Here is a 25,463-nt window from a genome sequence, read left to right on the forward strand (position 1 = left end):
AGAATTAGTCAGTTTATCGATTTCCAGACTTATTTTACACGTATCTTTTCTCATCCCCGAGAAGGGGTGGGTTTCACTCCCCAAGTAAAAGCAACACTAGGCTTAAATCCAAAATTGAAGAGGGTAAGAGGAATCTAAATCCAAATTATCATGCAATTCGGCGATGACACAGAAAAGTACACGGTATCGCCGAATTTTATGTTCATTTACTGAACTGAAAGAAGCATTTGGCTAGGTGGTACACAGTTGTGGTTTATCTTTCGGATAAAATCCAAAATAGCATAATTATAATTATTTTATTTGAAATATCTACATAAATAACTGTAATATGAATTTAATGTTTTATTTAATTATTCTGTATGTAAATAACATGTTTGTATAGAATTATTTTGGATTGTACAAAATAAACTAGGGCAAAATTTTGTTCATGTATTGTTTTATTTCCTCAAAAAATAGTTGGCAAACTGTTCGTAAAATGTAGAGTTGAGGAACAAAAATGGGAGATTTAAGGAACAAATAAAACGTTGTTTACCCAATGGCTGTATTTTAAGGACTACTTGTTAAACAAACGTTGAAAGCAACACACTATACAGTAAATAGTAAAGCGGCCAGTAGATGGCACTGCTATAAAAATATTTAATTTATTTATCTATATCCAACACTCCCACTAGATAAACAAATTAAGAAAATAACGTTTATCAAATGTTTATTACACTATCTTAACTAAACCAATCTCTTTCAAAAACTTATTATGTTTCACAGAACTCAAGCTTTTTGTCAAGAGATCAGCTGGCATGTTAGCTGTGTCCAAATATTCCAGCTTTATCAAACCTTTGTTTACAGCTTCTTTGACAAAATGATATCGGATATCAATGTGTTTCGTCCTTCTATTCAATACAGGATTTATTGCTAATTTATGAGCTCCCATATTATCATTATATAGTATAACGATTTCATCAATACCCAACATCTCATACAACAAATTTTTTAAAAAAATAGCCTCTTTAGCAGCTTCTGATACTGCTATGTATTCCGCTTCTGTGCTTGACAGAGAAACACTATTCTGTTTTCTGCTTTCCCAGACAATAGGTCCACCAGAAAACTGAAAATAGAAGCCCGTATAAGATTTTCTGTCATGAGAATTACTCCCCCAACTGGCATCTACATAGCCTTTCAAATAATTATCATTTTTTGAAAAAGTTAAACCATAGTCTTTTGTAGCCTTTAAATATTTTAATATTCGTTTTACATGCTTCCAATGCGTTTCTGAATGATAATTATTAAATTGACTGAGATAACTTACAGGATATGAAATGTCTGGTCTTGTCAAAACTGACAAATACATAAGACCACCTATTAAATTCTGATAAGGCACTTGAGCAGATGCATTATCGTCTCTATTCAAATTTAAACTAATTTCCATTGGGGTAGAAACCTCTTTCGAATCCTCCATATTGAACCTTTTTAACAACTGTTCAATATAGGATTTTTGATCTAAAGTTATAACACCATTCTCTTTATTATGAGTTACTCTCATACCTAAACAATTCTTAATTTCTCCCAAATCTTTAATTCTGAAACATTCATTTAATTTCAACTTTAAATTATCTGATTCATCTGAATCATTAGAAAAAATAAAAAAATCATCAACATAAACAGAGATAATGGTTTTTAGATTATTTTTCATCTTTGTGTATAGACATGGCTCATAATCAGATTTCTTATAACCTAGATTAATTAAGAAATTATCAATTTTTTCATACCAAGACCGAGCTGACTGTTTTAAACCATATATGGCTTTCTTTAGCCTTAATACTTTATTATTTTCAATTTCTAAACCTTCAGGTACTGTCATAAAAACTTTTTCTTTTAAATCACCATTTAAAAAAGCCGTCGCAACATCAAGATGAAAAATATCCAAATTCAAATTTGCTGACAAAGCAAATAAAAGTCTTAATGTAGAATGCCTTATGACTGGAGAAAAGGTTTCATTATAATCAACACCAAATTTTTGAGTGTAACCTTTTGCTACCAGTCTTGCACGATATTTCACTTTACCTGAGTTATCAACCTTTTTCTTGTATACCCACTTACACTTCACTACACAACCATCTTCAGGAACATCAACCACTTCCCATGCTGAGTTATCCTCGAAAGACTGCAGTTCTTCTGTCATAGCCCCTAACCATAAGTTACTATCTGGTCTAGACATGGCATCCTCGACACTAACCGGATCAGAGTCACTATCCGAGCACAAATAAGTCACAAACTCATCAAACCTTTTTGGCTTAGGTATTCTTGTTGATCTCCTGATTTCATCCACTGGCAAATTCGGCAAGTCACATACATAATCGGGATCATTGTTCTCAACAATTTCATCAGTCGATGTGTTCTCTTCAACCTGATGATTCTGATCCTGACATGATGTATTATTATCTCCCACTGAATCTAACATTTCTTTTGCCCCATGTTCACCTTCTAAATCAACATGAATCACTTCACACCTTTTTGTGTCTTCCATAATTTGTACGTCTCTACTTACTATTATTTCTTTAGTGGTCGGATTATACACCCTGTATCCTTTCGTAGTCTCAGAGTATCCTACTAAAATGTGCAGAATAGCCTTTTTCTCCCATTTTGATCTTTTTTCTTTTGGAACATGTACCATCACCTTGCTGCCAAATATTCTAAGACCACTAACGTCAGGTTTGCTATCTGTCCACATTTCAAATGGTGTTTTCTTTAAGCCGGAAGCCAGCGATCTATTTTTTAGATAAACAGCTGTGTTTACAGCTTCAGCCCAAAACATTTTTTCAAGATTAGCATCAAACAACAGACATTTTGCCTTTTCTATGATTGTCCGATTTAAACGTTCTGCTACACCATTTTGTTCAGGAGTGTAGGGATTCGTTTTTTGATGTATAATACCATTTACAGTTAAATATTCTTCAAATTCTTTTGAACAAAACTCTCCACCATTGTCACTTCGCAAAGTTTTTATATGGACACCCTTCTGGTTTTCTGCCATACTTTTAAAATTTTTAAAACAATTAAAAACTTCACTTTTTGTTTTAATAAAATAAATGAATACCATTTTACTAAAATCATCTTGGAAAGTAACAAAATATTTAGAGCCACCTAATGATTTGTTTTCCATGGGCCCGCATACATCGCTGTGAATAAGCTGTAATAAACTACTGGTCCTGTGACCTTTTTCTGGAAACGGTAATCTCGTTTGTTTCCCCTCACAACAAACTATACAGTTTTGCTTGTTAATATCAATTTTCCCAGTCACATTCAGTCCATCTACTATTCCATCTTTCATTTTATTTAGATATAGGCTATTTAGATGACCGAAACGTCTGTGCCAGGTATCCCCAGTTACAAATAAACAATTTTTACGATCTGAAATACATTCAGTATTCAATTTATAAACACCATCTATCAATTCAGCTGTTGCAATAATTCCATTTTTATTGTATATTTTGCAACCTGCATTTTCAAATATAACTTCATTTCCATTTTTAATCAATTGAGAAACAGATAAAAGATTTGTCGTCAGATCAGGAACATATAATATATTATTGATGCTTACCTCTAATCTCTTTTTATCGACAATTGTGGTTACCATCATATCACCAGCACATTTCACTTCCAAACTTTCACTGTTAGCCACAGTTATATTGGACGAACTTGCGTCTCGGATATTTGTCAACCAATCTTTTCTCGCTGTAAGATGCGTGCTGCATCCAGAATCGACATAAAAATCTGTAGATTTAAAGTTTCCACTTAAGAATGTTGCACTAAACGCATTATTATTAGCACTAGGGCACTTATTCATATAATGACCTTTTTGTTTACACCGGAAGCAGGTTATGTTTTTCTTGTTAACTTTTTTGACATGCTTAGTGCTAACTTCACTCGACTTTGACATAAAAGCTGTCTGCTTTTCACTGTTAGTGCTGTCTATCTGCATATCTAGCAATTTAGATTTGATTACATCAGTGGTAATAGATATCCCCGAATGTTCAATTGCCAATAACATTGGAGTATACTGTTCCGGAAGTCCCGCTAGGAGAAGCGATCCCAACCACAAGTCATCAATTTGGAAACCAGTCCTATTCAACTTCTGTGCAGTTTCGATCACCTGATTCACATAGGATTCCATGGAACTGCAATTTTCCAACCTTAGTGATATGAGTGTTCGAAGCAATCCTATTTTCCTCGAAAAACCTGAGTCTTCGAATAACTTTTTCAGCTTATCCCATACATCTTTCGCCGTTTCAGCTTCTTTCACATGCAAATATATGGATGGATCCAAAGTCAATATTAACTTCGCTTTGGCTTTGGCAACAAGCGTTGTGTCTTGTTCAGTTCCCTGAATACACTTTGATAGTCCTTCTAGAACAAAGACATTCTCAACCGCGAACGACCAGTCCTGGTAGTTATCTCTACCGGTTAAACGCGGCACACTTGTAAGATAATTCACCGCCATTTTCGATACTGTTAATAACCACGTTGTTAACCAACAAACGACTAACTAACTTTTTATCGAATGAACACACACTGTTTTGATTTGAACGACCAGAAAATCTTCCACTTAATCGTCTGGGCCCATAACCTGTTCGTAAAATGTAGAGTTGAGGAACAAAAATGGGAGATTTAAGGAACAAATAAAACGTTGTTTACCCAATGGCTGTATCCAACACAAACCTGTATAGTATATTTTTTTAGAGATAAAACTGATGCGTGGCTGTAATAAAATTGTTTCATATATAACTTCAATCATTTATTAATTTGGTGTGGTGTGCTTATTCGACGAACATTTTTACCCCCCAGATAAAATCAGAAATTAAGTCTGATCATTAGAACAGAAGACTCAGTTGGTTGGGTCGCTGGGCGAAAATTGCAGATGGAAGATAAGTAAAAACAAAGGTAAGAAGAGAAGAGGACGGCCACAAAAAATGTGAGAGGAAACGTGTAAGGAAAATTTACAAAAAGTGGAAATTAGAAACTGGAAAATATGGCCATGATACAAAAAAATAGGAAAAAACTTTAAAAAGGGTAACAGGATAAAAGGGTATCATTTTTTATTTCTTCAAAAATTAATTTGTTTTATTTCTGTTTGACATGTGTTTAATACAGCGTTCTCGACTCAAGAAACCTTAGGAGAAACCTTAGGTTTCTTGAGTCGAGAACGCTGTATTAAACACATGTCAAACAGAAATAAAACAAATTAATTTTTGAAGAAATAAAAAATGATACCCTTTTATCCTGTTGCCTTTCTGGTATGGGTACCATAGACCCAAAAAATATGATATATGTACCTAAGTACCTTCTTCAGATATACTACCAGAACTGCACTTACAGTATAAAGAGAGGTCATTATATAAAGAACTAAAAATTCTTCTACAATAAAAAATGTTGAGATACCTAATGAATTAATATCAGCCAAATTCCAAATCATCAATTCAAGTTGATGGAGATATTTTTTAGAAAAATTGAAAGTGGATAGATTAGAAAATTAGAGCTGGCAAGCCAAAAACATACACATCTCATTTATATTGAACCATTATTGAGGAAGTATATGAACAACAAGTTCCTCGAAACGATCTGTGGTAGGTAAGTCAGCAGTGAGTGTGTTAAGATTGTAAGCCATATTAGGGAGTAACAGCTAGTGTTGTTAGAAGTGTGGAAAATACTGATAAATTTGATGTGAAAATAGGATTGCATCAGGGGCACAGTGTTTAGTCCTTATTTACTCTTATTAGTTTAGATTATGTATACAATATAGAAACTAGAAGTAACATAATATACCAATGTTCTGGCTCAAAAATTTATGATGCATTATTTTCAAAGTAGTACTTTGAACCAAAAACATAAACAATTTAGCAATGTTCTTATTTTTATTTTGATCACCACATTGATCACTGTAACAAATTAGTTCTTCGACAGTTGGTGGCAAATCTTTTATGTACTGAAAAAAAAAATTAATTAATAATAAACAATGATTAAGTAAGGTGTAGACCTTAAGACATGATCCAATTTCTTGCGATCCTCGTTGGCCAATGGTCTCATTACATACATACATAAAGGATATTCCACTACGAAAGATACGAAAACTACATTAAACTTGCAATAAAAAAACGTGGATAAGAATCAACAAAAACTGAAAGTTATCAGCGGGATAACGGTCTAAGCGTCCTTGGATCACTTTACCACTACCGAAAATAGAACATCTGTAAACCTAATTTTTCCCCTTACCAAGAGATGGCGCAGAACGTTTAAAAATCAATTGCATCATTTTATCAGCAAGTAATGTTTAGTTTTAAATTTCGATATATGCGCTTAACTCATTTTAAACAAAATGTTACTTATACCCTTTTGGTTTTTACCCCTTCATATCCTGGTTCTTAATGTAATGTTGGTAGGAAATACTGAAGGGATTTAGAGCAGACAAACAGTGGAAACAAGCTCTTGAATAAAATGGTTTAAAACTTAGTAGGGCAAAATCAGAGTAGGTATATTCATAATAGCTACAATGTTCATTTAAAGGTAGAGTTACTACTACCTACTACTGACATGCAAGATAGCTTTAGATAGTGAAATGATTGTGAAAAGTAAAAACAGAAAAGAAAATTTCATAAAACTGCTGTAAGAGCAGCTATGGCAGTTAGAAAAAAAAGCAAGAATGGATGAGGTAGGAATAAGGATGGTTAAATGAATGAGTCAACTGACAAGAAAGGATGAATCGCACCCTCAGTAATATAGAGGCACAATTCAAAAAAGTAGATTTTTGAGAAATCGCGTTTAAAGATTCTGGTTTCCAAAATTACAGCTATTGTTTCAAATAACATGCTTATTATTTAAGTTTGTTAAGATTCCTCCCTTGTAGCAGTAAAAACCAGAAGTAGCCGGGTAGAGTGAGAGAGAGAGGCACAAATATATTTACTGAACCATTCACGTTCTTTTTCTCCCTGTGTCAATGCTAACCGGTAGAGAATTTCATTTTGTGCCCTTATCATTTAAAATCACTGTTAACACAAATTTTGAGTTAAGCCCTTATATTACTGAGGGTGCGGAATATCTCTATTAGAGAAAGTCTAGATGTGATACCAATTAATATAAAAATAAGAGAGTCTATACTAAATTTACAATCAAGATGCAGTAGAAATAAACAAACCAAGACACGTTAAATGCTACTAGGAGCACTCCCGAATCATAATTGTAAATTGGTTTGTTTATTTCTACTGCATCTTGAATGTAAATTTAGTATAGACATAGTTAGGACATAGCAAAACTTGGTAGAAAACGCTTATGTAGCAAATATCTGTGAAAAGGTTCCTGTTGATATTAGAAGATAAAAATTTACAGACATTTGGTTGGAATAGTCGACCCCATAGAAGAATAAAGGCAAAAACGATGATGCATTGTTTGACTAATAACAATTTAAATAGAAAATAAGATACTTTTTTTCGTAAGTTTAATAAAACTCTGCATATTTATGTAACAAAAGTTTATTTACACAATTAAAAATCTATGTACACATCAATACTAAACACAATTAATTTATTGCTTCTCTGGATTGTCTGACTCCTTTACATCATCCTGATGACTGGAAAAGAAGCGAGCTTTGTAAGCTTTTATAGCCTAAAAGAAAACAAAGTATAAACTATATATGTTGAGATATCCTTAATTTGTTTAAATGTTAACCCTTTCAGGACTGTACCTATTTTTCCTTACAGTGCCACAGAGGCCTCAGTGTTTGGACTGTCTTGTGGAACATATTCAGTAAGGATAAAAAAATAAGAACTTGTTTAGGTCTGTGATGTGTATACCAGATTAGCAAGTCATGATATATCTGCCAGTCATCTACCTGCCAGTTTCATTTTTAAGGTACTAGTACACTTCTTTAGAAGACAAAAAATGAGAATTTTTTCAAGATTTTTTTCTCAGAACTTTTATTAAAAATGAACATAAAACTTTTTACATATTAATAACTAACTCTTAAGGCTGTATGACACTATGCATTTTCTTGTATCATTTCTAATATCGTTTCTGATATGTCAAAAAAATGCATAGTGTCATACACAGACACAGATACAAGAAACGATACAAGAATTTGTGTCAGACACAGATTCTTGTACAAGAAGTGCGCCAATTTCTGCGCAAAGAGCAAAAACGTAAATCCTGCTGGTAAAACTTCTAAATGTCATAATGGCGGCTGAAAATGAGATCATATGATTTATGTCTTGATGAATTTATTTGTGTTTTTGTAGGTATTTTTTATAAATCTTTTATTAATACTTAATATACCGTTTGGTATGGACTACTGTTCTACTAATAACCATATATTTAGCTCCTAATAAAGTTCAAACTATGTATAACTTTCGGTTTCATATTGCATAATTTTTTAATAGAGGAAAATACAATAGCTCCTAATTTGGATCAAACTGTCAACGTAAAAATTCTAGTTAACATTAAAATATTTGTTTTTAAAAGTTTATAAATTTTATAAAATCCTTAAAATCAGCTGTAGACGCGGTACTACCATACCAATGTAACGTGAAACAGGGTGACAAACAAAATTTTGACCAATCACGTGCCGAATTTCATACAATTTTCGATACAAGAACTTGCATAGTGTTATACAGGGCACAAATGTACGTACAAGAAACGATACAAAAAAATGTATATCAGAAACGATATCAGAAACGATATTAGAAATGATACAAGAAAATGCATAGTGTCATACAGCCTTTAGAGAATACAAAAAATATATCTTTTTTCATTTATGCACGTACACTAATATTGTAGAGGGCGCCAAAGTCGAGGCTTCGAAAAAAAGTAGTTCCGATGGCGGACAGTTAATCTCAAGATTGGGATCTCTGAAACAAAAAAATCGTATGGCATTTGAAAAAGGAAGGTTTCTTACGTGACAATTTACCACCGTTAGTGAAAAATTCGGCAAAAAAAAGATTTTACGGAAATTTGAAAAATTTTTGTGAAAAAATCGCCCGTTTTTCTTTAGTTTTTTGTGGTTAAAAAATATATATTTTTTATTTTTTGGTCAAATTGTGGTAAATTGTCACGTAAGAGACCTTCCTTTTTTAAATGAAGTACGATTTTTTTGTTTCAGATTGTTTCAATCCTGAGATTAACTGTCCGCTATGGTTCTTTTCATGAGCATTTTTCAGTGCGTCCCAAATGATAAAAAAAAGGTTAGTCCGTGATAAATACACATTTATGACATTTTAGTTAAATCTGACAGTTGTCACATTTTATTTGCAATTTGGTATAAAAACAAATCAATTGTGTTTATTGCATTTATAAAATGGTATTTTCTTTGATTTGTATGGGCCATTCCACGAACATACGCCTGTTTTGGATTACTTCGACAACGAATATTTTACTGTGCAACATAAGAAGTACGAAAGTAAATGGCGCTAATAATTATTCCAATCAACAACAATGTAATCTGCAATTTACTTTTGTTCTTCTTATTTTGCACAGTAAAATATTCGTTGTCGAAGTAATCCAAAACAGGCGTATGTTCGTGGAATAGGGTATATAGTCTTATAAATTGTATAGATTAAATTTTTTTATATAGAATAATATAATATTATTGAATATTATATTATTAGCGTCATCTATTGACAATTAGATTAAATGTTATAAATGTCACCGGCAAAATGTAATCAGCGATGTGCGTTTTCTTCTGTCACATACAATTTAATGCGTTAGAGAGAAGACGCACTGAAAAATTCTCATGAAAAGAACCATATCAATTGTCGAGGCCTTGACTTTTGCGCCCTCTACAATATTAGTGTACATGCATAAATGAAAAAGATATATGTTTTGTACTCTCTAAGAGTTAGATATTAATATGTAAAAAGTTGTATGTTCATTTTTAATAAAGGTTCAGAGAAACAAATGATTATTTTTGGTCTTCTAAAGTGTACTAGTACCTTAAACTTTGGCTAATTAATCATACACTGGCCTGTAGAGACTGGTATACTGAATTCGCTCAGCTGAGATTTATTTTGACACATTTGGAATAGGAAACATACAACACAAAATTCCTACCTCACACTATTAACAGCTCAAATCAACTTAATCTGTCATTAAAAAAAGAAGAATTATTGGAAATTGTGGAAGAGTATACTAAACTCATCAAATTTTGTGGAATTTATTTCTACAAAATATTTTTATTTTGTATAATAAATAATTTTCTCATTTGTTATCAATAAATTATAATGATGTAAATAAATAATTATTGATTGGAGTACCTAAGGTTTATGTTATAAAGTTTACGTTATTTATGTTTGTTTAAGGTACAATTCCGAGAACTACGGCTAACAGCAACTGCAAATGGCAGTTACAGTTGTTACCATGGCACACATATTTATTTTGCACTATTAATTTGTATAATTATTAGCAACTGACGTTGCTAATAATTAAATGACGAATAAGTCTCACACAAATTAATAGTGCAAAGAAGTGACGTCTCTCACGTCAGAATCATACCTTTACTATTAATAATATTGGATATGAGCACACATGTTTGGTTGTGTAGTAATTTCAAGTCACGTCTGGCAACCTAACTTCCCAAAAAATAAATTACCAACGTCACTAGACAGTGGTGTCTCAGATTAGGGAATCGACTTTAAGTATGGTGGCAGATATATTGTCTGTAGTCCATTTCTTCTGTCACATATATCTGTCAGGCGTGCTAGTCCTGAAAGGGTTCATACCAGCAGATGATATACTACTAAAAACTCCATAATATTAAATCGTTTGTTTTACTTTATGTACTTACACTAACAAGAGGCATTTCTTTCCTCTGTTCAGAAGGATCAACTAGGTAAGGGACACTCTGAAGTTTATACCAGCCCCAATGGAATCCCACAATTATAGGCACTACCACCAAAACAACAATATTGTCTTTGGCCCATCTCGATAAATTTATTTTAGGCATCATTAATTTTATTTTTAAAAAGTTAATAGGTTATGTCACTGTCACTATTTTTATTTTGATTGTTTTGACTTTTATCACGGAACATCTCTTCTTCCATTGCCCCCGTAACACACCGCTTATTAAGGCTGTATGACACTATGGCCCGGTTGTACAATCGAGGTTCAACTCCGGCTCAGCGCCATTACCGAGTTCAGGGCAAGAAGTGCGTTGTACATACAAAGTTTAAGCTTGAGCTCGGTTTAAGCCCGGGTTCAGCTGAGCGGTCGATGTTCGGCGGTTTAACGCTGGTTCAAGCATTTTTAACCTCACATTTTTGTCATTGTCAACGGAAATCATAATATTTACACCTTAAAAATGAACCTCATTGAAAATTTAACTAATAATGAAGATTTTCTGGAAATGGTAAATATTCTAGAAGGAAGGAGAACACAGAAACAGTGTAGGTCTAGAGAAAATCATTTTGAAAATGGAAGGATAATGCATTGTTGCAAAGATTTTGGATATCTGTTCACTGTTCACTATTTGTATGAAACTAATATTGCTCATAGAATAAAAAATCGAACAGATAGGTAAGAACGAGAACGAAAACAAGTGGCAAATTTGTTATTGACATTTCAAGAACCAAGCTGTATCTTCTAAGAACATGGTTTTTATTGCCTTAAATTAAGGTTTTGTGCAGTGAAGTGGGCCCATATCACTGGTTTTAAGCAACAGGCTCCTTTTTGCAACTTGTGAATGATTTTGAAGCAAATGTAGAAAACGATTTTGTTAATTTATTAAATTAGATGTACATAATTTATTAATAAATCTTAAATTAATTATATTTGTACCATGCTTATGTAGGTACATATTATCACTTTATTTAATAATAATTACAAACTAATTTACCTTCTAAAATTATTTAAATTACCTACCTACTTCCCTAGAATAAGGCAAATATTAACATTTTTGAGTGAATTTGAAATCATAGCTGTAAACAGTTAAATATTTATGAGAAGAGAATGTGAAGATTGAATTAGTATCTTCTTTGGTGATAGTGGTTACGGAGTCAAGAAAACCTGATAACACCCTTACGCAATCCTTCATCACAAGCTGAAATTTTATTTAATGAGGCACAATGAGAATGCAGAATGCATAGACACAGTTGAATGGGTCTACCGAATAACAATTGTTAAGTGCCATGTGATTCGTTTTTAAGAAATCGAACAAAAACTGTTAAAATTGGAATATTGGTAAATTTACACATTTAAAGGTTAGTTATTAATACAGTTTGTAAATAACTGTACTGTATTACTAATCCTTTTTTAATGGCATGGACTATATGTCAATCAGCCAGTCAAAGCATGACGAATATATTAAGAAGAATATAGGTACATTTAAAGACCGTAAAGTCCATAAAATATCAATGACGAAGAAAAGTTAGTTCAGTTGAGATGTAATTTAAGTACTGAAATTAAACAGATGGTACTAAGCTGAAGTAATTAATTACTAATCCTTAAAATGTATAAATTTACCATTATTATAATTTTAACAGTTTTTGTTCGATTTCTTAAAAACGAATCACATGGCACTTTTATTCGGAAGGCCCATTCAATTGTAATTGGAACATCAATGATACACAATATTGCAATGCTTTTTAATAACCCTTTGCTTATACTACATAAAGAAGAAGAAGTAGCAATAACATTAGCCAAAAATGTAGTAAATCTAACTGTCTATAGTCTAGAGAATCATGAGAAGTACAATTTGTCAAACGTAGGAGGAGGTTGAAAATCTTATGCATGAATACTTTGTTAATTTAGAAATTTAAACTAATACATACAACAACTATTAGATATTTATAAAAATTTCTTACTATCTGCTACAATCAATGGCTTTGATAAACTTCTTTAAAATTTTGGGGGTTATTTGTTTCATTCTATTTTGTACAATTCTGCTTTATTATTTGGCCAAAGATACCAATATTTCTTTTTGAGAAGTGAAATTGGAAGGCTTTTTTGCGTCCAGTGTAGAAAAAAACACTTATATAAAAACAGTTTTTTGGTTCAAAACAAATGGTCTGTTCACAAATTTAACGTAGGAAATTGATTAAACTGATAAACTAAACGATAGAAAATACCGATTAAACTAATAACAGTAATAAAAGAATTATATTGACAAAAACCAAATAATAATACATAAATGGCGGGAAAATTTATGTCGAGAATTGACGGGAATTGCTTTGAATACGCATGCCTTACGTTGCCAACCTTACCAAAATTTGTATGAACCTCGGCTTAACTGAACTCGGCATTGAACAACCCGAATGAAGTTAAACCGACGCTCAAAATTGAACCCGGTTCAACTAAGCCATAGCTTAAGCCGCCAATGTACAATCGGGCCTATGCATTTTCTTGTATCATTTCTAATATCGTTTCTGATATCGTTTCTTGTATCATTTCTTGTACGTACATTTGTGCCCTGTATGACACTATGCAAGTTCTTGTATCGAAAATTGTATGAAATTCGGCACGTGATTGGTCGAAATTTTGTTTGTCACCCTGTGCCACGTTATGGTAGTACTGCATCTACAGACACAGCTGATTTTAAATATTTTATAAAATTTATAAACTTTTATATAATTAACATTTTAATGTTAACCAGAACTTTACGTTGACTGAGGTTGATTATTTGTGTTTTTATTTTGTTTTGATATTTGTGCTAAAATATTTGCATTAGAATTATCTTCAGTTTGATCCAAATTAGGAACTATTGTATTTTCGTCTATTAAAAAATTATGCACCATGAAACCTAAATTTATAGTTTGAACTTTACTAGGAGCTAAATATATGGTTATTAGTATTAATATACCAAACGGTATATTAAGTATCAATAAAAGATTTATAAATAATACCTACAAAAACACAAATAAATTCATCAATACATTATCCCATTTTCATTTCAGCCGCCATTATGAGTAAGTAATTTTGAATTTTGACATTTTAGATGTTTTACCAGCAGGTTTTACGTTTTTGCTCTTTGCGCAGAAATTGGCGCAGTTCTTGTACAATAATCTGTGCCTGACACAAATTCTTGTATCGTTTCTGATATCGTTTCTTGTATCTGTGTATGACACTATGCATTTTTTTGACAATCAGAAACGATATTAGAAATGATACAAGAAACTGTATAGTGTTATACAGCAGTATATTTGTGTACTAACTACTATAACCACTATCATAGCCACCTTTACTTATGTCCACTTTACATCAACAATAAATTGAATAAGAAATAACAATAAATAATAAGAATAATAAGAAATTGACAAAGTTATTCAAGGCCAAATTTAACGTGTACAAAATGTATGGTTTGTAAAAGAAAATGAAGGAATTTGATGAAATAGAACAATTGGATATGTTTTATTTTGTTAAATTTATTTATTTTCTTTTTATTCACGGCAAAATTGGGTGTTTTGTATAAGTCAAATTTGACCTTGAATAACTTCGTCAATTTCTTATTCAATTTATTGTTGATGTAAAGTCCACTTTAACGGTAAAGTAAAGGTGGCTATGCCATTATCTAAATAAAATAAATAAATAATATTTTTTGTTAATATAATCAAATATAAATCCTTAAAATTGTATTTTCCCGCCATGTACTCATAATTTTATAGTTATAAATCAGCCCTCTATTTGACAGCTTGTCGGTGTTGCCACAGCTAAGACGACGAGCATTCTTCTTCTGCATTTTCCCCGAGTTTATGAAAGGTGAGGGACAGATGACTGAAAAACAATAACAATTAAACTAACCTCAAATTTTGTTTATCCTGTCACATTGAAATAATGTGCTTCATTTAAATGATCAACTTTTGGTTTTATAGATGGATTTAACACGATTCAGTTGTTTCGCTGGGACTTCTAGAGGCTTTTTACTTAGTAAGTATTTAAAAGTACAAGCAAAAATTCAACTTCTAACTCCACAGTAGCTACAAGTAAAAATTTACTCATACATTTTTTAGCTCTAGGTGAGAAACCAAAAGATATAAAACATGTGAAACCAGAGGCTTCATCTGAAGTGACTGCCCTTGCCTTTAGCAAAGATCAGAACACAATATTTGTTGGTTTTAAGAATGGTGCCATACAGCCTTATGATCCTTTACTAAATGAATTCAAAGAGACAATATCCGATCTGTCTGGAAAAGGGAGTGTTGTAGGTTTAGGATTTACGGAAAAAGGTCTACTTGCTGGAAAAGCAGATGGTACTGTAAATATTTGGAGTGGGAAGAAAAATGAACATTTTAATCTCAGTATTGGTAATGAGGGAACACTTGATTGTCTTGTACTAAATGAAAATAGAAATTGTTTTGGAACTGGAGGTGAAAAGAATGATTTGAAACTCTGGGATATAGAGACACAGCAATGTATTTTTAAAGCCAAATCGGTATGTATTGTATTACACATAAGGACATAGGTATATGTAAAGTAACACAAAGCATTTTTGTTAAACTAACATAGTATTTAAAAAGAGTTTTAGTCCAATGACTGTCAACTCTTAGTGGGTTTATTACTAATAACTAAAACTAGGTAGATATAGACACTTATTTTCTAAATTGTAAGTCAAGAGAAGTTCTAATGTTTGATCTATTTAGTTGTGTGGAGTTTTCCGCTAAATTCACTGCTAACTCATTGGACTGCTTTTCCAGTCATTTAAAATATTTATCACTGCTTTTGACAATCATTTGCTTCACTGTTTCGATTTACAAGTCCCTGTAAATGTTTGCATTTGGAATGAATGACAGCGCATCAGTGATGGTACAAAGAACCTTAGATTGAAGTTGCTCTAGTATTGCTATGTTGCTATCTGCTGCAGTTCCCCACAGTTGGGCCAGTCACAGTCACATGTACAGATGGGCCAGATGATTGCGTTATACAATAATATTTTGTTACATAAAGATAACGTAACTTTATAGCCGAGTACAATATGGTAGAGCTTATGTATGAGTGTAAGTCTTAAACAACCACTGATAATAGCTACATCTATGTGTCTAGCATGTGCTGATGCTTCCCATAATGTATGCATTATTGTATAAAAAAACAATTGTACTGTGAAGTATTATGCAATAGACAGTTGTAAGGGAGATCATAAAGGTGATAATGACTTGATTTTAAAGTTTCTGCAATTTTATTATTTATTTATGTATAATAATTCATTCTAGATGGGCCACGATAAACTTAATTTACCAATACCTACATCCATAAGAGGTATCACATTTTTCCCGGAAGATCCCCATTTAAGTTGCTGTTGTACAAAAGAGGGTCATGTATTGCTATATGATGATAGGAAGCAAAGGCGACCAGTTGTAAAGTTTCTTGAGCCAAAAGCAAGCTACACTACTATTGCTTGTGCCTATAGGGATAGGTAAATATATCTAGTTTTTATATATTTATCACAATTATTATTAATTTACAGGGCAAGCTACTTTCATAAAAAAAATATTAATGATTTAAAAATCATAAATAATTTTCTTGTCCTAGCATTCTGAGCTCTTCATAATATTCTTCTTCTTCTTCTCGTTGTGTAGATATGACTGTCTGTTTATCAATATGCCTCCACTAAGTTGTTGCTCTATCATTTTCGTGATCATCTTGATTGTAAATCATCTTCACTATGAGAGCTTAGTATTGCATTGTCTGCATAGCAGATTATTTTAAGTTGTTTTTCTACCATTTAGTATGCTTTTGTAGTTCTGACTGTTTTATATTTTATCCATGATCATATTGAATAATAGAGGACTATTCCATTGTCAGCTTCAATTGGCCCAGTTACTTCTTCTTCTACTTTTACTTTAACCGTGTTTTCTTGCATAGAAAAAGTGAATAACATCCTTAATTTGACCCTGTCAAATGCCTTCTTAAGGTCCAACAAAAGTTTTAATTTTAATTTTAAGGGTTTTATACCCGATATCTGTGGCTTTTGCCCATTATCCATGATTTATCATGTGAATTTTAACAATTGCTCTTCTATGAAGGATTTATAAGAGGACGAAGCTCTGATGATGGCAAGTTATGTGTTGAAAGTACTTAGCTGATTATTAAAAAAAATTTTTACACACTTTCAATTTGTTTGAGAACATACACCTGTTTGCCGGTTTGACCAACATAAATGTGCCGGTTTGTTGTATTCTAATGCTTTTTATAAAGATAGCATTGGTAGTGCATGATTATTCCAACCTAACACCTTGTTGTTCTTCTGTTAGTGTTATAATTTCATTAGGATTATTTGTTATCGTTTTTGTTGTTAATTTTAGTGTTGTGTTTAATAAATGCATTCCTCTGTAATTATCTGGATCCTATTTGGCTACCTTTTTGAAGAGAGGTATTAAGATGCTTGATCTTCATTCTTGTGGTATTCTGTTATAATATTTTTTTTATTCTATACATATTATAATATTAATTAGTTAACTAAATTGTCACTACATATTATATAGCCCACTTGGCATGGGAATGGCAAATGTTTATGACCGACTTTTTATAAAAATTGTATCAGTTTTTGATTCCTATCTTATATAAAAATATAAATTTGGCTCCTTAGCTGCTTGTTTGTGATTATCATACAATTATTTTAAAATAAATAATGATTTTTAGGCAATGTTTGGTGGGTACAACGAAAGGATATATGCAACTATTAGATATGAAAGCTGGCAAATGTATGAAAACATTCACATCATTTACAGGAAGTGTTAGTAGTATTGTATGCGATCCATTGGAACCTTATGTCTTCTCTGCAAGTTTAGATAGGTATTTGCGAGTGCATAATTTAGAAACAAAAGAATTGTTGCATAAGGTAAGTTATAATCATTGAATCAGTTATTAAACTTTCCCGACCGGTGCGGGATACATTTGTATCCCACAAAGTGAAATTTTATTGTAACTAATTATATTTGGTCCCATTATGTTTTATCTTTTTTTAATGTGTCTTTTTTTGTATCTATTACTAATCGCAATGATAAGAATGATAATTTGTAAATTTTGTAATCCAAATTAACTAGTAATAAAAAATAAAAACCTTCTTGTGGGATACGTTTGTATCCCACACCATATAACATGTGGTTTAAGTTTCCAATTACATATTTGTATTACATGTTTCGTATTACATGTACATATGCCCCAGAAAAAATGAGAAAAGGATAAGAAGAATGTGTCAAAAATATACTAAACCAGTTTGTTCAAATCATAGCTTCGCCACAAAAACAATTGTATGTATTCTTTCTAAGGATGATAATACGATGTAATATTTTTTATTATTATTTTTTAATACTTAAACAGAGTTTAATAACAATGATTTTTTATTCATTTAACAGATCACTGTTAGAAGGTCACTAAAAATCCCTTAAAATCTGCATGTGACACACAACTTTGAATAGGGACACATTTGCATCCCGTTCCGTTCGACTAAAGTGAAAGTTTAAGACCATCGGCTGGGAAAGGTTAAAAACAGTTTTTAAAAGCTAGAATGTATCATTTCCAATCAAACCAATAATATAGCATAAAATTGTCAAGATTTTGGTCTTTTTAATTGTACTTTACTGTGTTATTGTGTTATATTTCTTCATTCTGAGCATCATAGCAGTTTTTCTTTGTTTGTTTCTGGCATTGGTTATATAGTAATAGTTAAAATAATGTTGTTCTCTTTAAGCGTTAAAAACAGTTTTTAAAAGCTAGAATGTATCATTTCCAATCAAACCAATAATATAGCATAAAATTGTCAAGATTTTGGTCTTTTTAATTGTACTTTACTGTGTTATTGTGTTATATTTCTTCATTCTGAGCATCATAGCAGTTTTTCTTTGTTTGTTTCTGGCATTGGTTATATAGTAATAGTTAAAATAATGTTGTTCTCTTTAAGCAGCTTCATAAAAATAAAAGGGGTAACAGGCTAGGCAAAACTTTAGGTTTATTGGGCAATTTATCACATTGCAACCATGAGACAAATTTTAGAGAAAACACTGGAATATGGCATAGATACTCATCACATATCGCACCTTGAAAACAAAAGTGGCACTATACTGAAAACATCAATTTTTAGTTATAGCGATATCTGCATTACTTTTGACAAAACGCTCCTATTGCAGAGACTCCTGTTATAATAGCTCGCATTGTTTCTCCTAGAAGTCGCTAGTGTCACTTTTGACTTTTAGGTGTTTTGTCAATGTGGTAATTTAAAAAGTGGCACTCTATCGGTTTCGTGTCGGTTTCCGGCGGATTGTTGAGGGAGAAGCACGTCGTTGTAAGTAAAAAAGTGACATTTTTTCTTTAGTGCCGGTTTTCACGTAAATTTAAAATGTTAAGTTTCATTAAGTATTATTAATAGTTTGTTTACTTTTACCAAATAAACGATTTTTCTTTTTAATATGACACAATTTCGTTTTATTTTTCTCTTTTTTTATCATTAAGGTAAATATTAACTTGACTTTTTATTCTAATAATCAGAACTTTTATGTAAAACAAAAGTGGCACTATAAGGAATTTTTTTAAAGATTTTTTTCTAAATTAATAGTTACATTATTAACTTGCCTTCTTCGGAAGAAACTAATTGTACTTTAATCAAACTGTTAAATAACATTAATTATAGTATTTAATTCGGTTATTTTAGTTCAACATCCATTACAGAACTGTTCGAAAAACTTTAAACGGTCATACTGAAATATCTAGATTTTGGGATAATGTCACTTTTGTTTTCAAGGTGCGATATGTTTATGGCTCTGTTCAGAGCAATGAAAGAGCTAGGAGTACGAAATCAATTGGTAAATTTAACAAAAGTAGCTCTTGAAAAAGATTATTGTAGAGTACGAATCCAGGGGGACTGTCTGAACCTTTAAAACAAATAAAGGACTGCACCAGTGAAACCGTCTCTCCTATATATGTGTTCAATCTGGCTCACGAAAAAGTAGTACATATATACGAATCTATGGAGCAGTGACAATTGAATGTGGAGAAGACGATACAACTTGAAACTTTATAGAATATAGCAGGACCAGATATTGTAAAATACATGATAGGACGTCTGAGGTGGGTAGTGCATACACGAGGATAGAAAAAGAATGTGTGTGTACTTTGTACGCACGTAAGAAGTTATACTTCTATTATAATATGATTTCAACGAAATCAATATACTTTAAAAAGTTTATTTATATTTTATTTAAATATTAAACTAATTTTTATACTTACTACTTTCCAAAAATGTTTATTAAAACAATACCAAAAATAAAAGAATAAAGACACAAACACATTGAAAATGCCACAAAGAAATGGTTTCTGAACAATTGTTGACAAAAATTTTAACTAAATACGTATTTTCTGAAAATTTATATAATATACTTCCAATCATAAAATGTATACAAAAAATAAAAATTTGCATTAGGGATCGAACCCGTGTATATTAGGGCCATTAGGTGGTAAATCAAGCACGTTAAAATTTAGCCATTAAGACACACCAACTGGACGTTTTGAACTTGTTGACAGTTGGTTATATTTGCTTATTGTCTGAATTTAATCAAATTAGTTTGATTTTTGTCGAATTAAAATATTAAAATACAACAAAATATGGAGTAAGAAAACAATGAAGCTTGTTAGAAATTTTGTTGGAAATCAAATTGTGTAAATCGAAGCATTACCTATTACATTTTACATTTTCCAAATAAGTAGGTATGTAATTTTTTATAACCATACTAAAACATTTACAATTAAGTACCTGTTGCTTTTAAAAAATGTTTAAAAAGTCACTACAATTATAAAATTACTTTTGTCTCTGTCCTGACAAAAATAAAAACTGAAACACATTTGTTGACCCATAGCCGCCATATTGAATAATTTTTGACAGGTCATTATAATATCCAATCAGAGCAAACATATAACGTTTTATCTGCGCGTAGCACCAAGAATTTTGATGAATTCGCGAACATATGCATATGCATTTACACCAAAACGCGCCTAAAGAAGTATAACTTCAAAAAACGACCCAGCTAGGAAAACGCTGATTGATAGACCCATTGGTCTATAAAGCGATAATCGATACGTTATGCTCTCAAAATACACTTTGTGATACTCTACCAGAACCTCTGGTAGGCCATGACTTCTTGCAGTTCTTCACGCACCCCCTGTTCATTAACCATTACTCCTTTGTCCTCTTCCTTCCAGATACCGCGGTAATGTTGTTCGTTCTACTGCACTGCTAGAATGATGTCCATAGGCACTGTCCATATTCTTCTTCTTCTTCATGCGCCTTGTCTGTTGTGGGCGTTGGCTGCCATCATAGCCATTTTAATTTTGTTTGCGGTGTTTCTGAATATCTCGATCAAAGTTAGTCCAAACCTTTGGCGTAAGTTTTGAAGCCATGAGTGTCTTCTTCTTCCGGATCCGTATTTGCTCTCTAGTTTACCCTATATTATCAATTGCAGTATACCATATTTATCATGTCTCATAATATGACACACAATATTGCTCCACAATATTGATATGATATGCAATTATTATATTAGGTAAATTTAATTAATTGTATTTTGCTTGCAGTACTGCATTTTAATAACTAATGTTATTTACTACATACAATTGAAGACACAAGTGCATGAAGCGTCTATGTGACAAATTTTTCAAAACATGTTTTTTATGTTAAAAGTAAGTTGTTCGAACCTAAAAATCTTTGGTTTGGTTTCTTAATTATTGTGAAAGAGATTTCTTTTTGTTTTCCGATTCGGCGCAATTCGCGGTGTGCAAGTACTTGGAAGGGACAAGAAAAACGATCGTGCGCGAATAGCGGAGAAATATTGCAACTTTCTTAAATAATTCATATTGTCAATTGAAATTGTCAAATTGACGTACATTTCATACCTACTGTCGTTGAAGAAGAAAAATTATATATTGCTCCACAATATTGATATGATATGCAATTATTATATTAGGTAAATTTAATTAATAACCCCAATAATGACACATCTGAGGAAATAAAAAGGCGAATAATAATTGCAAACAGGTGTTATCATGGTCTATCAAAGTACTTATCTAACAAACGTCTGTCTCAAAAAACTCGTATAAGGCTGTATAGAACATTGATAGTCCCCATTCTCACATATGGTTCAGAGGCATGGACGCTAACTAAAGCAGATGAATCCGCTCTATCAATTTTTGAAAGAAAGGTACTACGCAAGATATTCGGAGCGGTTTGTGAGAACGGAATATGGAGGCGTAGATATAACTTTGAACTGCAGAATATCTACAAGCAAACGTTTGGTGGAAAGATATTATCACTATAATTAAGCGAATTCGCCTGCAGTGGGCAGGACATGTAGCCCGAGCCCCTGAATCGAACATGATAAAAAGGATTCTAACAGCTCAACCCGTGGGAATGAGAAGACGGGGTAGACCAAAGTTGAGGTGGATGGACGGGGTAACACAAGATGCCGAGAAGATCGGAGTCGGCAACTGGAAAGTGCAGGCAAGGGACAGAACAGAATGGCGTAGAACGCTTGAGAAGGTCGAGGCCCTCTAAGGGCTGTAGCACCATGATGATGATGATGAAATTTAATTAATTGTATTTTGCTTGCAGTACTGCATTTTAATAACTAAAGTTATTTACTACATACAATTGAAGACACAAGTGCATGAAGGGTCTATGTGACAAATTTTTCAAAACATGTTTTTTATGTTAAAAGTAAGTTGTTCGAACCTAAAAATCTTTCAAACAAGCCAAACACGTTTTAAAATTAATATTTTCTAAGTTACTAGAGCGTAAAGGATCTATGTACACAGTAAATTTTAAAATGTAAGTGCATAAAGGATCTATGTACACTTTTTATATATAAAAATATATAATAAATATTTTTTTAAGTTTTTTTTAATAGTGTTAATAAATATATAAGTTTTAGGACTACCTATCCTATAAATTTAGTCTGTTTAGATCTTATAGTAAAAAAGTTCTAGTATAAAAACTTTAACTTAATTTTTCTCAATAACTTGCAAATGTCACATAGACCAGAGGTTCTCAATCTGTGGTACATGTACCACTGGTGGTACATATCATTATTGGCGGTGGTACACAAAACACAGAAAAAATTAAAATAGTAGTACTTAGTAAGTATTGATAATACAATTTAAAACTAAAGGTGGTACCAAAAATAATAAAAATAACTGTAGGTGGTACATCACTCAAAAAGGTTGAGAACCGCTGACATAGACCCTTCACGCACTTGTGTCTTCAATTGTTTACGTTTTAATATCATAACCTGAATCTTATTTTTTCTTCTTTTTATTTTTTTGGACTATGGCCTTGACAATTATCCAGTAACCAGGACTAATATAATTGGCCAATATAATTAAAAGTGCGAATAAAGTTGCAGAGCGTAGAAACCAGGTGTCGCTTTGCCGAACTTGCACGGTCCCAATACCTTTAAGTTGGGGGTGTGGTTCGTCCAGGATATTTTGAATATACCTACGTCGGTATACCCACATTTCCAAAAATGCCTCTAGCTTTTTCATTAATGTTTCCGTAATTGTCCAGGCTTCTGCGCCATACAGCAAGACTACATATTTTAGAAATATATACCATTTTAACAGTCGTATATTTTTAGTGGGAGAGATATGTCGCAGTGGGTGAAAAATTTCTTATGTTGCTCTGGCTTTTTAAACTCTAGATCGTATCTCGGTTGTTTCATCCCATTTCGAGTTGACGACTATTCCAAGGTAGACTTGTACATATGAGTCTACGTGTTGAATATGAATCTACTGTCCAGCTTAGTTTCCCTAACAATACCAAATGAGTAGTTGATAAAAGTAGAGTAGTAAAAAGTAAAAAGTAGTAGAGATAAAGCTTTTATGTTTTGTCTGAAAATATGTCGTCAACCTTTTATTAATATTTTTGTTATAATAATTATTCATTATTCTTATATTTTAGGTATACATGAAAATTAATTTGACTTCATTACTAATAAAGCCAGTCGTTAAAGAAGAAAAAGAAGAACCTGCCGAAAAAATAAAAGATAAAGGAACTATCTTTGGTAATGATGAAGCCGACGAAGATATTGACGAGGAATATGAAAATATTTTCAGCAATATGGAAGTTATATGTGAAAAATTAAAGAAGAAGAATAAAAATAAAAGACAGATTGAAGAGAAACAAATGCAGTTGCCTGTAAAGAAAAGTAAGAAATTGAAACTAAATACCGATCAGGAAAAAATAAAAGCCAAAAGGAAAACAAAAACCAATGAAGTTTGAAGGGTATTTAAGAAAAATGTTTTTTAAGCCAATAAAAAAGTTATAAATAAATTATATGTGTATTAATTGTTCACAACATTACTTAATCAATAAGTCTAGAACTCCAATATTTTTCATCAATATTTTAGGCCGACATACTGATGAATTTTCATTTGAGAATATTTTCTTATAGAATGCAATTGTTTCAAAATTAACTTCAGTTTAATCTGCTCATTTGATCCAAATTTCTTCCTCTGTAGCATTATATTTAGGGCTGCAAACAGACTAGTGTCATAGACTGTGGACAAATTCTAAAGAATGTTGAAAGTACATTACATATGTCATTATAGAAGACTATTTTCGAAGAACATTCTTCTAATAAAGACTTGGAAGAAGTCAGAATGAGGGATTTTTCTTCCGAATGGCAACGATGCTGTTGAAGGCGATTTCATAATTATTGTGAAAGTTTCGTCAAAGGAAGGCAAATTTCCAATGAGTTTTGTGGCAAAAGTAGAAAGTATCTACATACTACTGCTTCCGTCTAATAGCTTTTAACTTTCAATTTTTCGCAAGTAATTTTCATCCTCCTCTCGAAAGCAGTAGAAGATAAGCGTCCCACATTTAAAGATATGCTCTATTACAACACTGAACTATCGGGATTCTGTATGGAGTGACTTATTTTATTTTTCTACTTTTATATATAGTAAATACACGATTGGCGTCGGTCCATCTGGTCAGCGTCCTCTGCTCCGTAGTGCTTCTTCTCGTTGCTCTCCAATCGACAATATTTTTTATACATCGGTTGACTGATAACTTGGCGGCGTGTTCTGCCCAATTCTACTTTAGCGACGCGATTCTTTTGACAGCGTCTGTTGTTTTTGTTTTCGACGTATTTCTTCGTTTGGGATCTGGTCTCTTAGAGAGATACCCGACGTCTGGTGCTCCATAGCCCTCTGAGTTACGCGAATTTTGTTCACCGCCTTTTTTGTAAGTGTTTTTTATGTAGTTAGAATAGAATAGAAATATGCTTTATTGCCACTGAAAATTTTTACAATTTTATGGACAAAGCTTACATACAGTCAAAAGGAAAACATAATATAAATAACAACTACAATTTACTAAAATTAGATAAATCGTCAATAATGTACAGTATAAAATATAAAAGCCAAGACAAAAACAATTATTGCAAAATTCATATAAATTGCAAATTGAACATACAACAAATAAAATAAGATAGGTACAACATAAGGAACTGACAAAT

The 25,463-nt window shown here is 31.9% G+C and overlaps 1 protein-coding gene across 1 annotated transcript; it reads left to right on the plus strand.

Annotated features, from left to right (window-relative positions):
* Positions 1-14,699: 14,699 nt before the first annotated feature.
* On the plus strand, positions 14,700-24,274 carry LOC114326827 (WD repeat-containing protein 74). The gene is made up of 5 exons (XM_028275278.2): positions 14,700-14,892; positions 14,976-15,397; positions 16,173-16,375; positions 17,602-17,800; positions 23,903-24,274. Exons 1-5 carry the CDS (start codon positions 14,838-14,840, stop codon positions 24,221-24,223), a joined length of 1,200 nt encoding a protein of 399 aa, XP_028131079.1. The 5' UTR covers positions 14,700-14,837; the 3' UTR covers positions 24,224-24,274.
* Positions 24,275-25,463: the final 1,189 nt, after the last annotated feature.

Source organism: Diabrotica virgifera, chromosome 3, assembly GCF_917563875.1.
Source record: "Diabrotica virgifera virgifera chromosome 3, PGI_DIABVI_V3a".
In the NCBI taxonomy this organism is placed as follows: Eukaryota; Metazoa; Arthropoda; class Insecta; order Coleoptera; family Chrysomelidae; genus Diabrotica; species Diabrotica virgifera.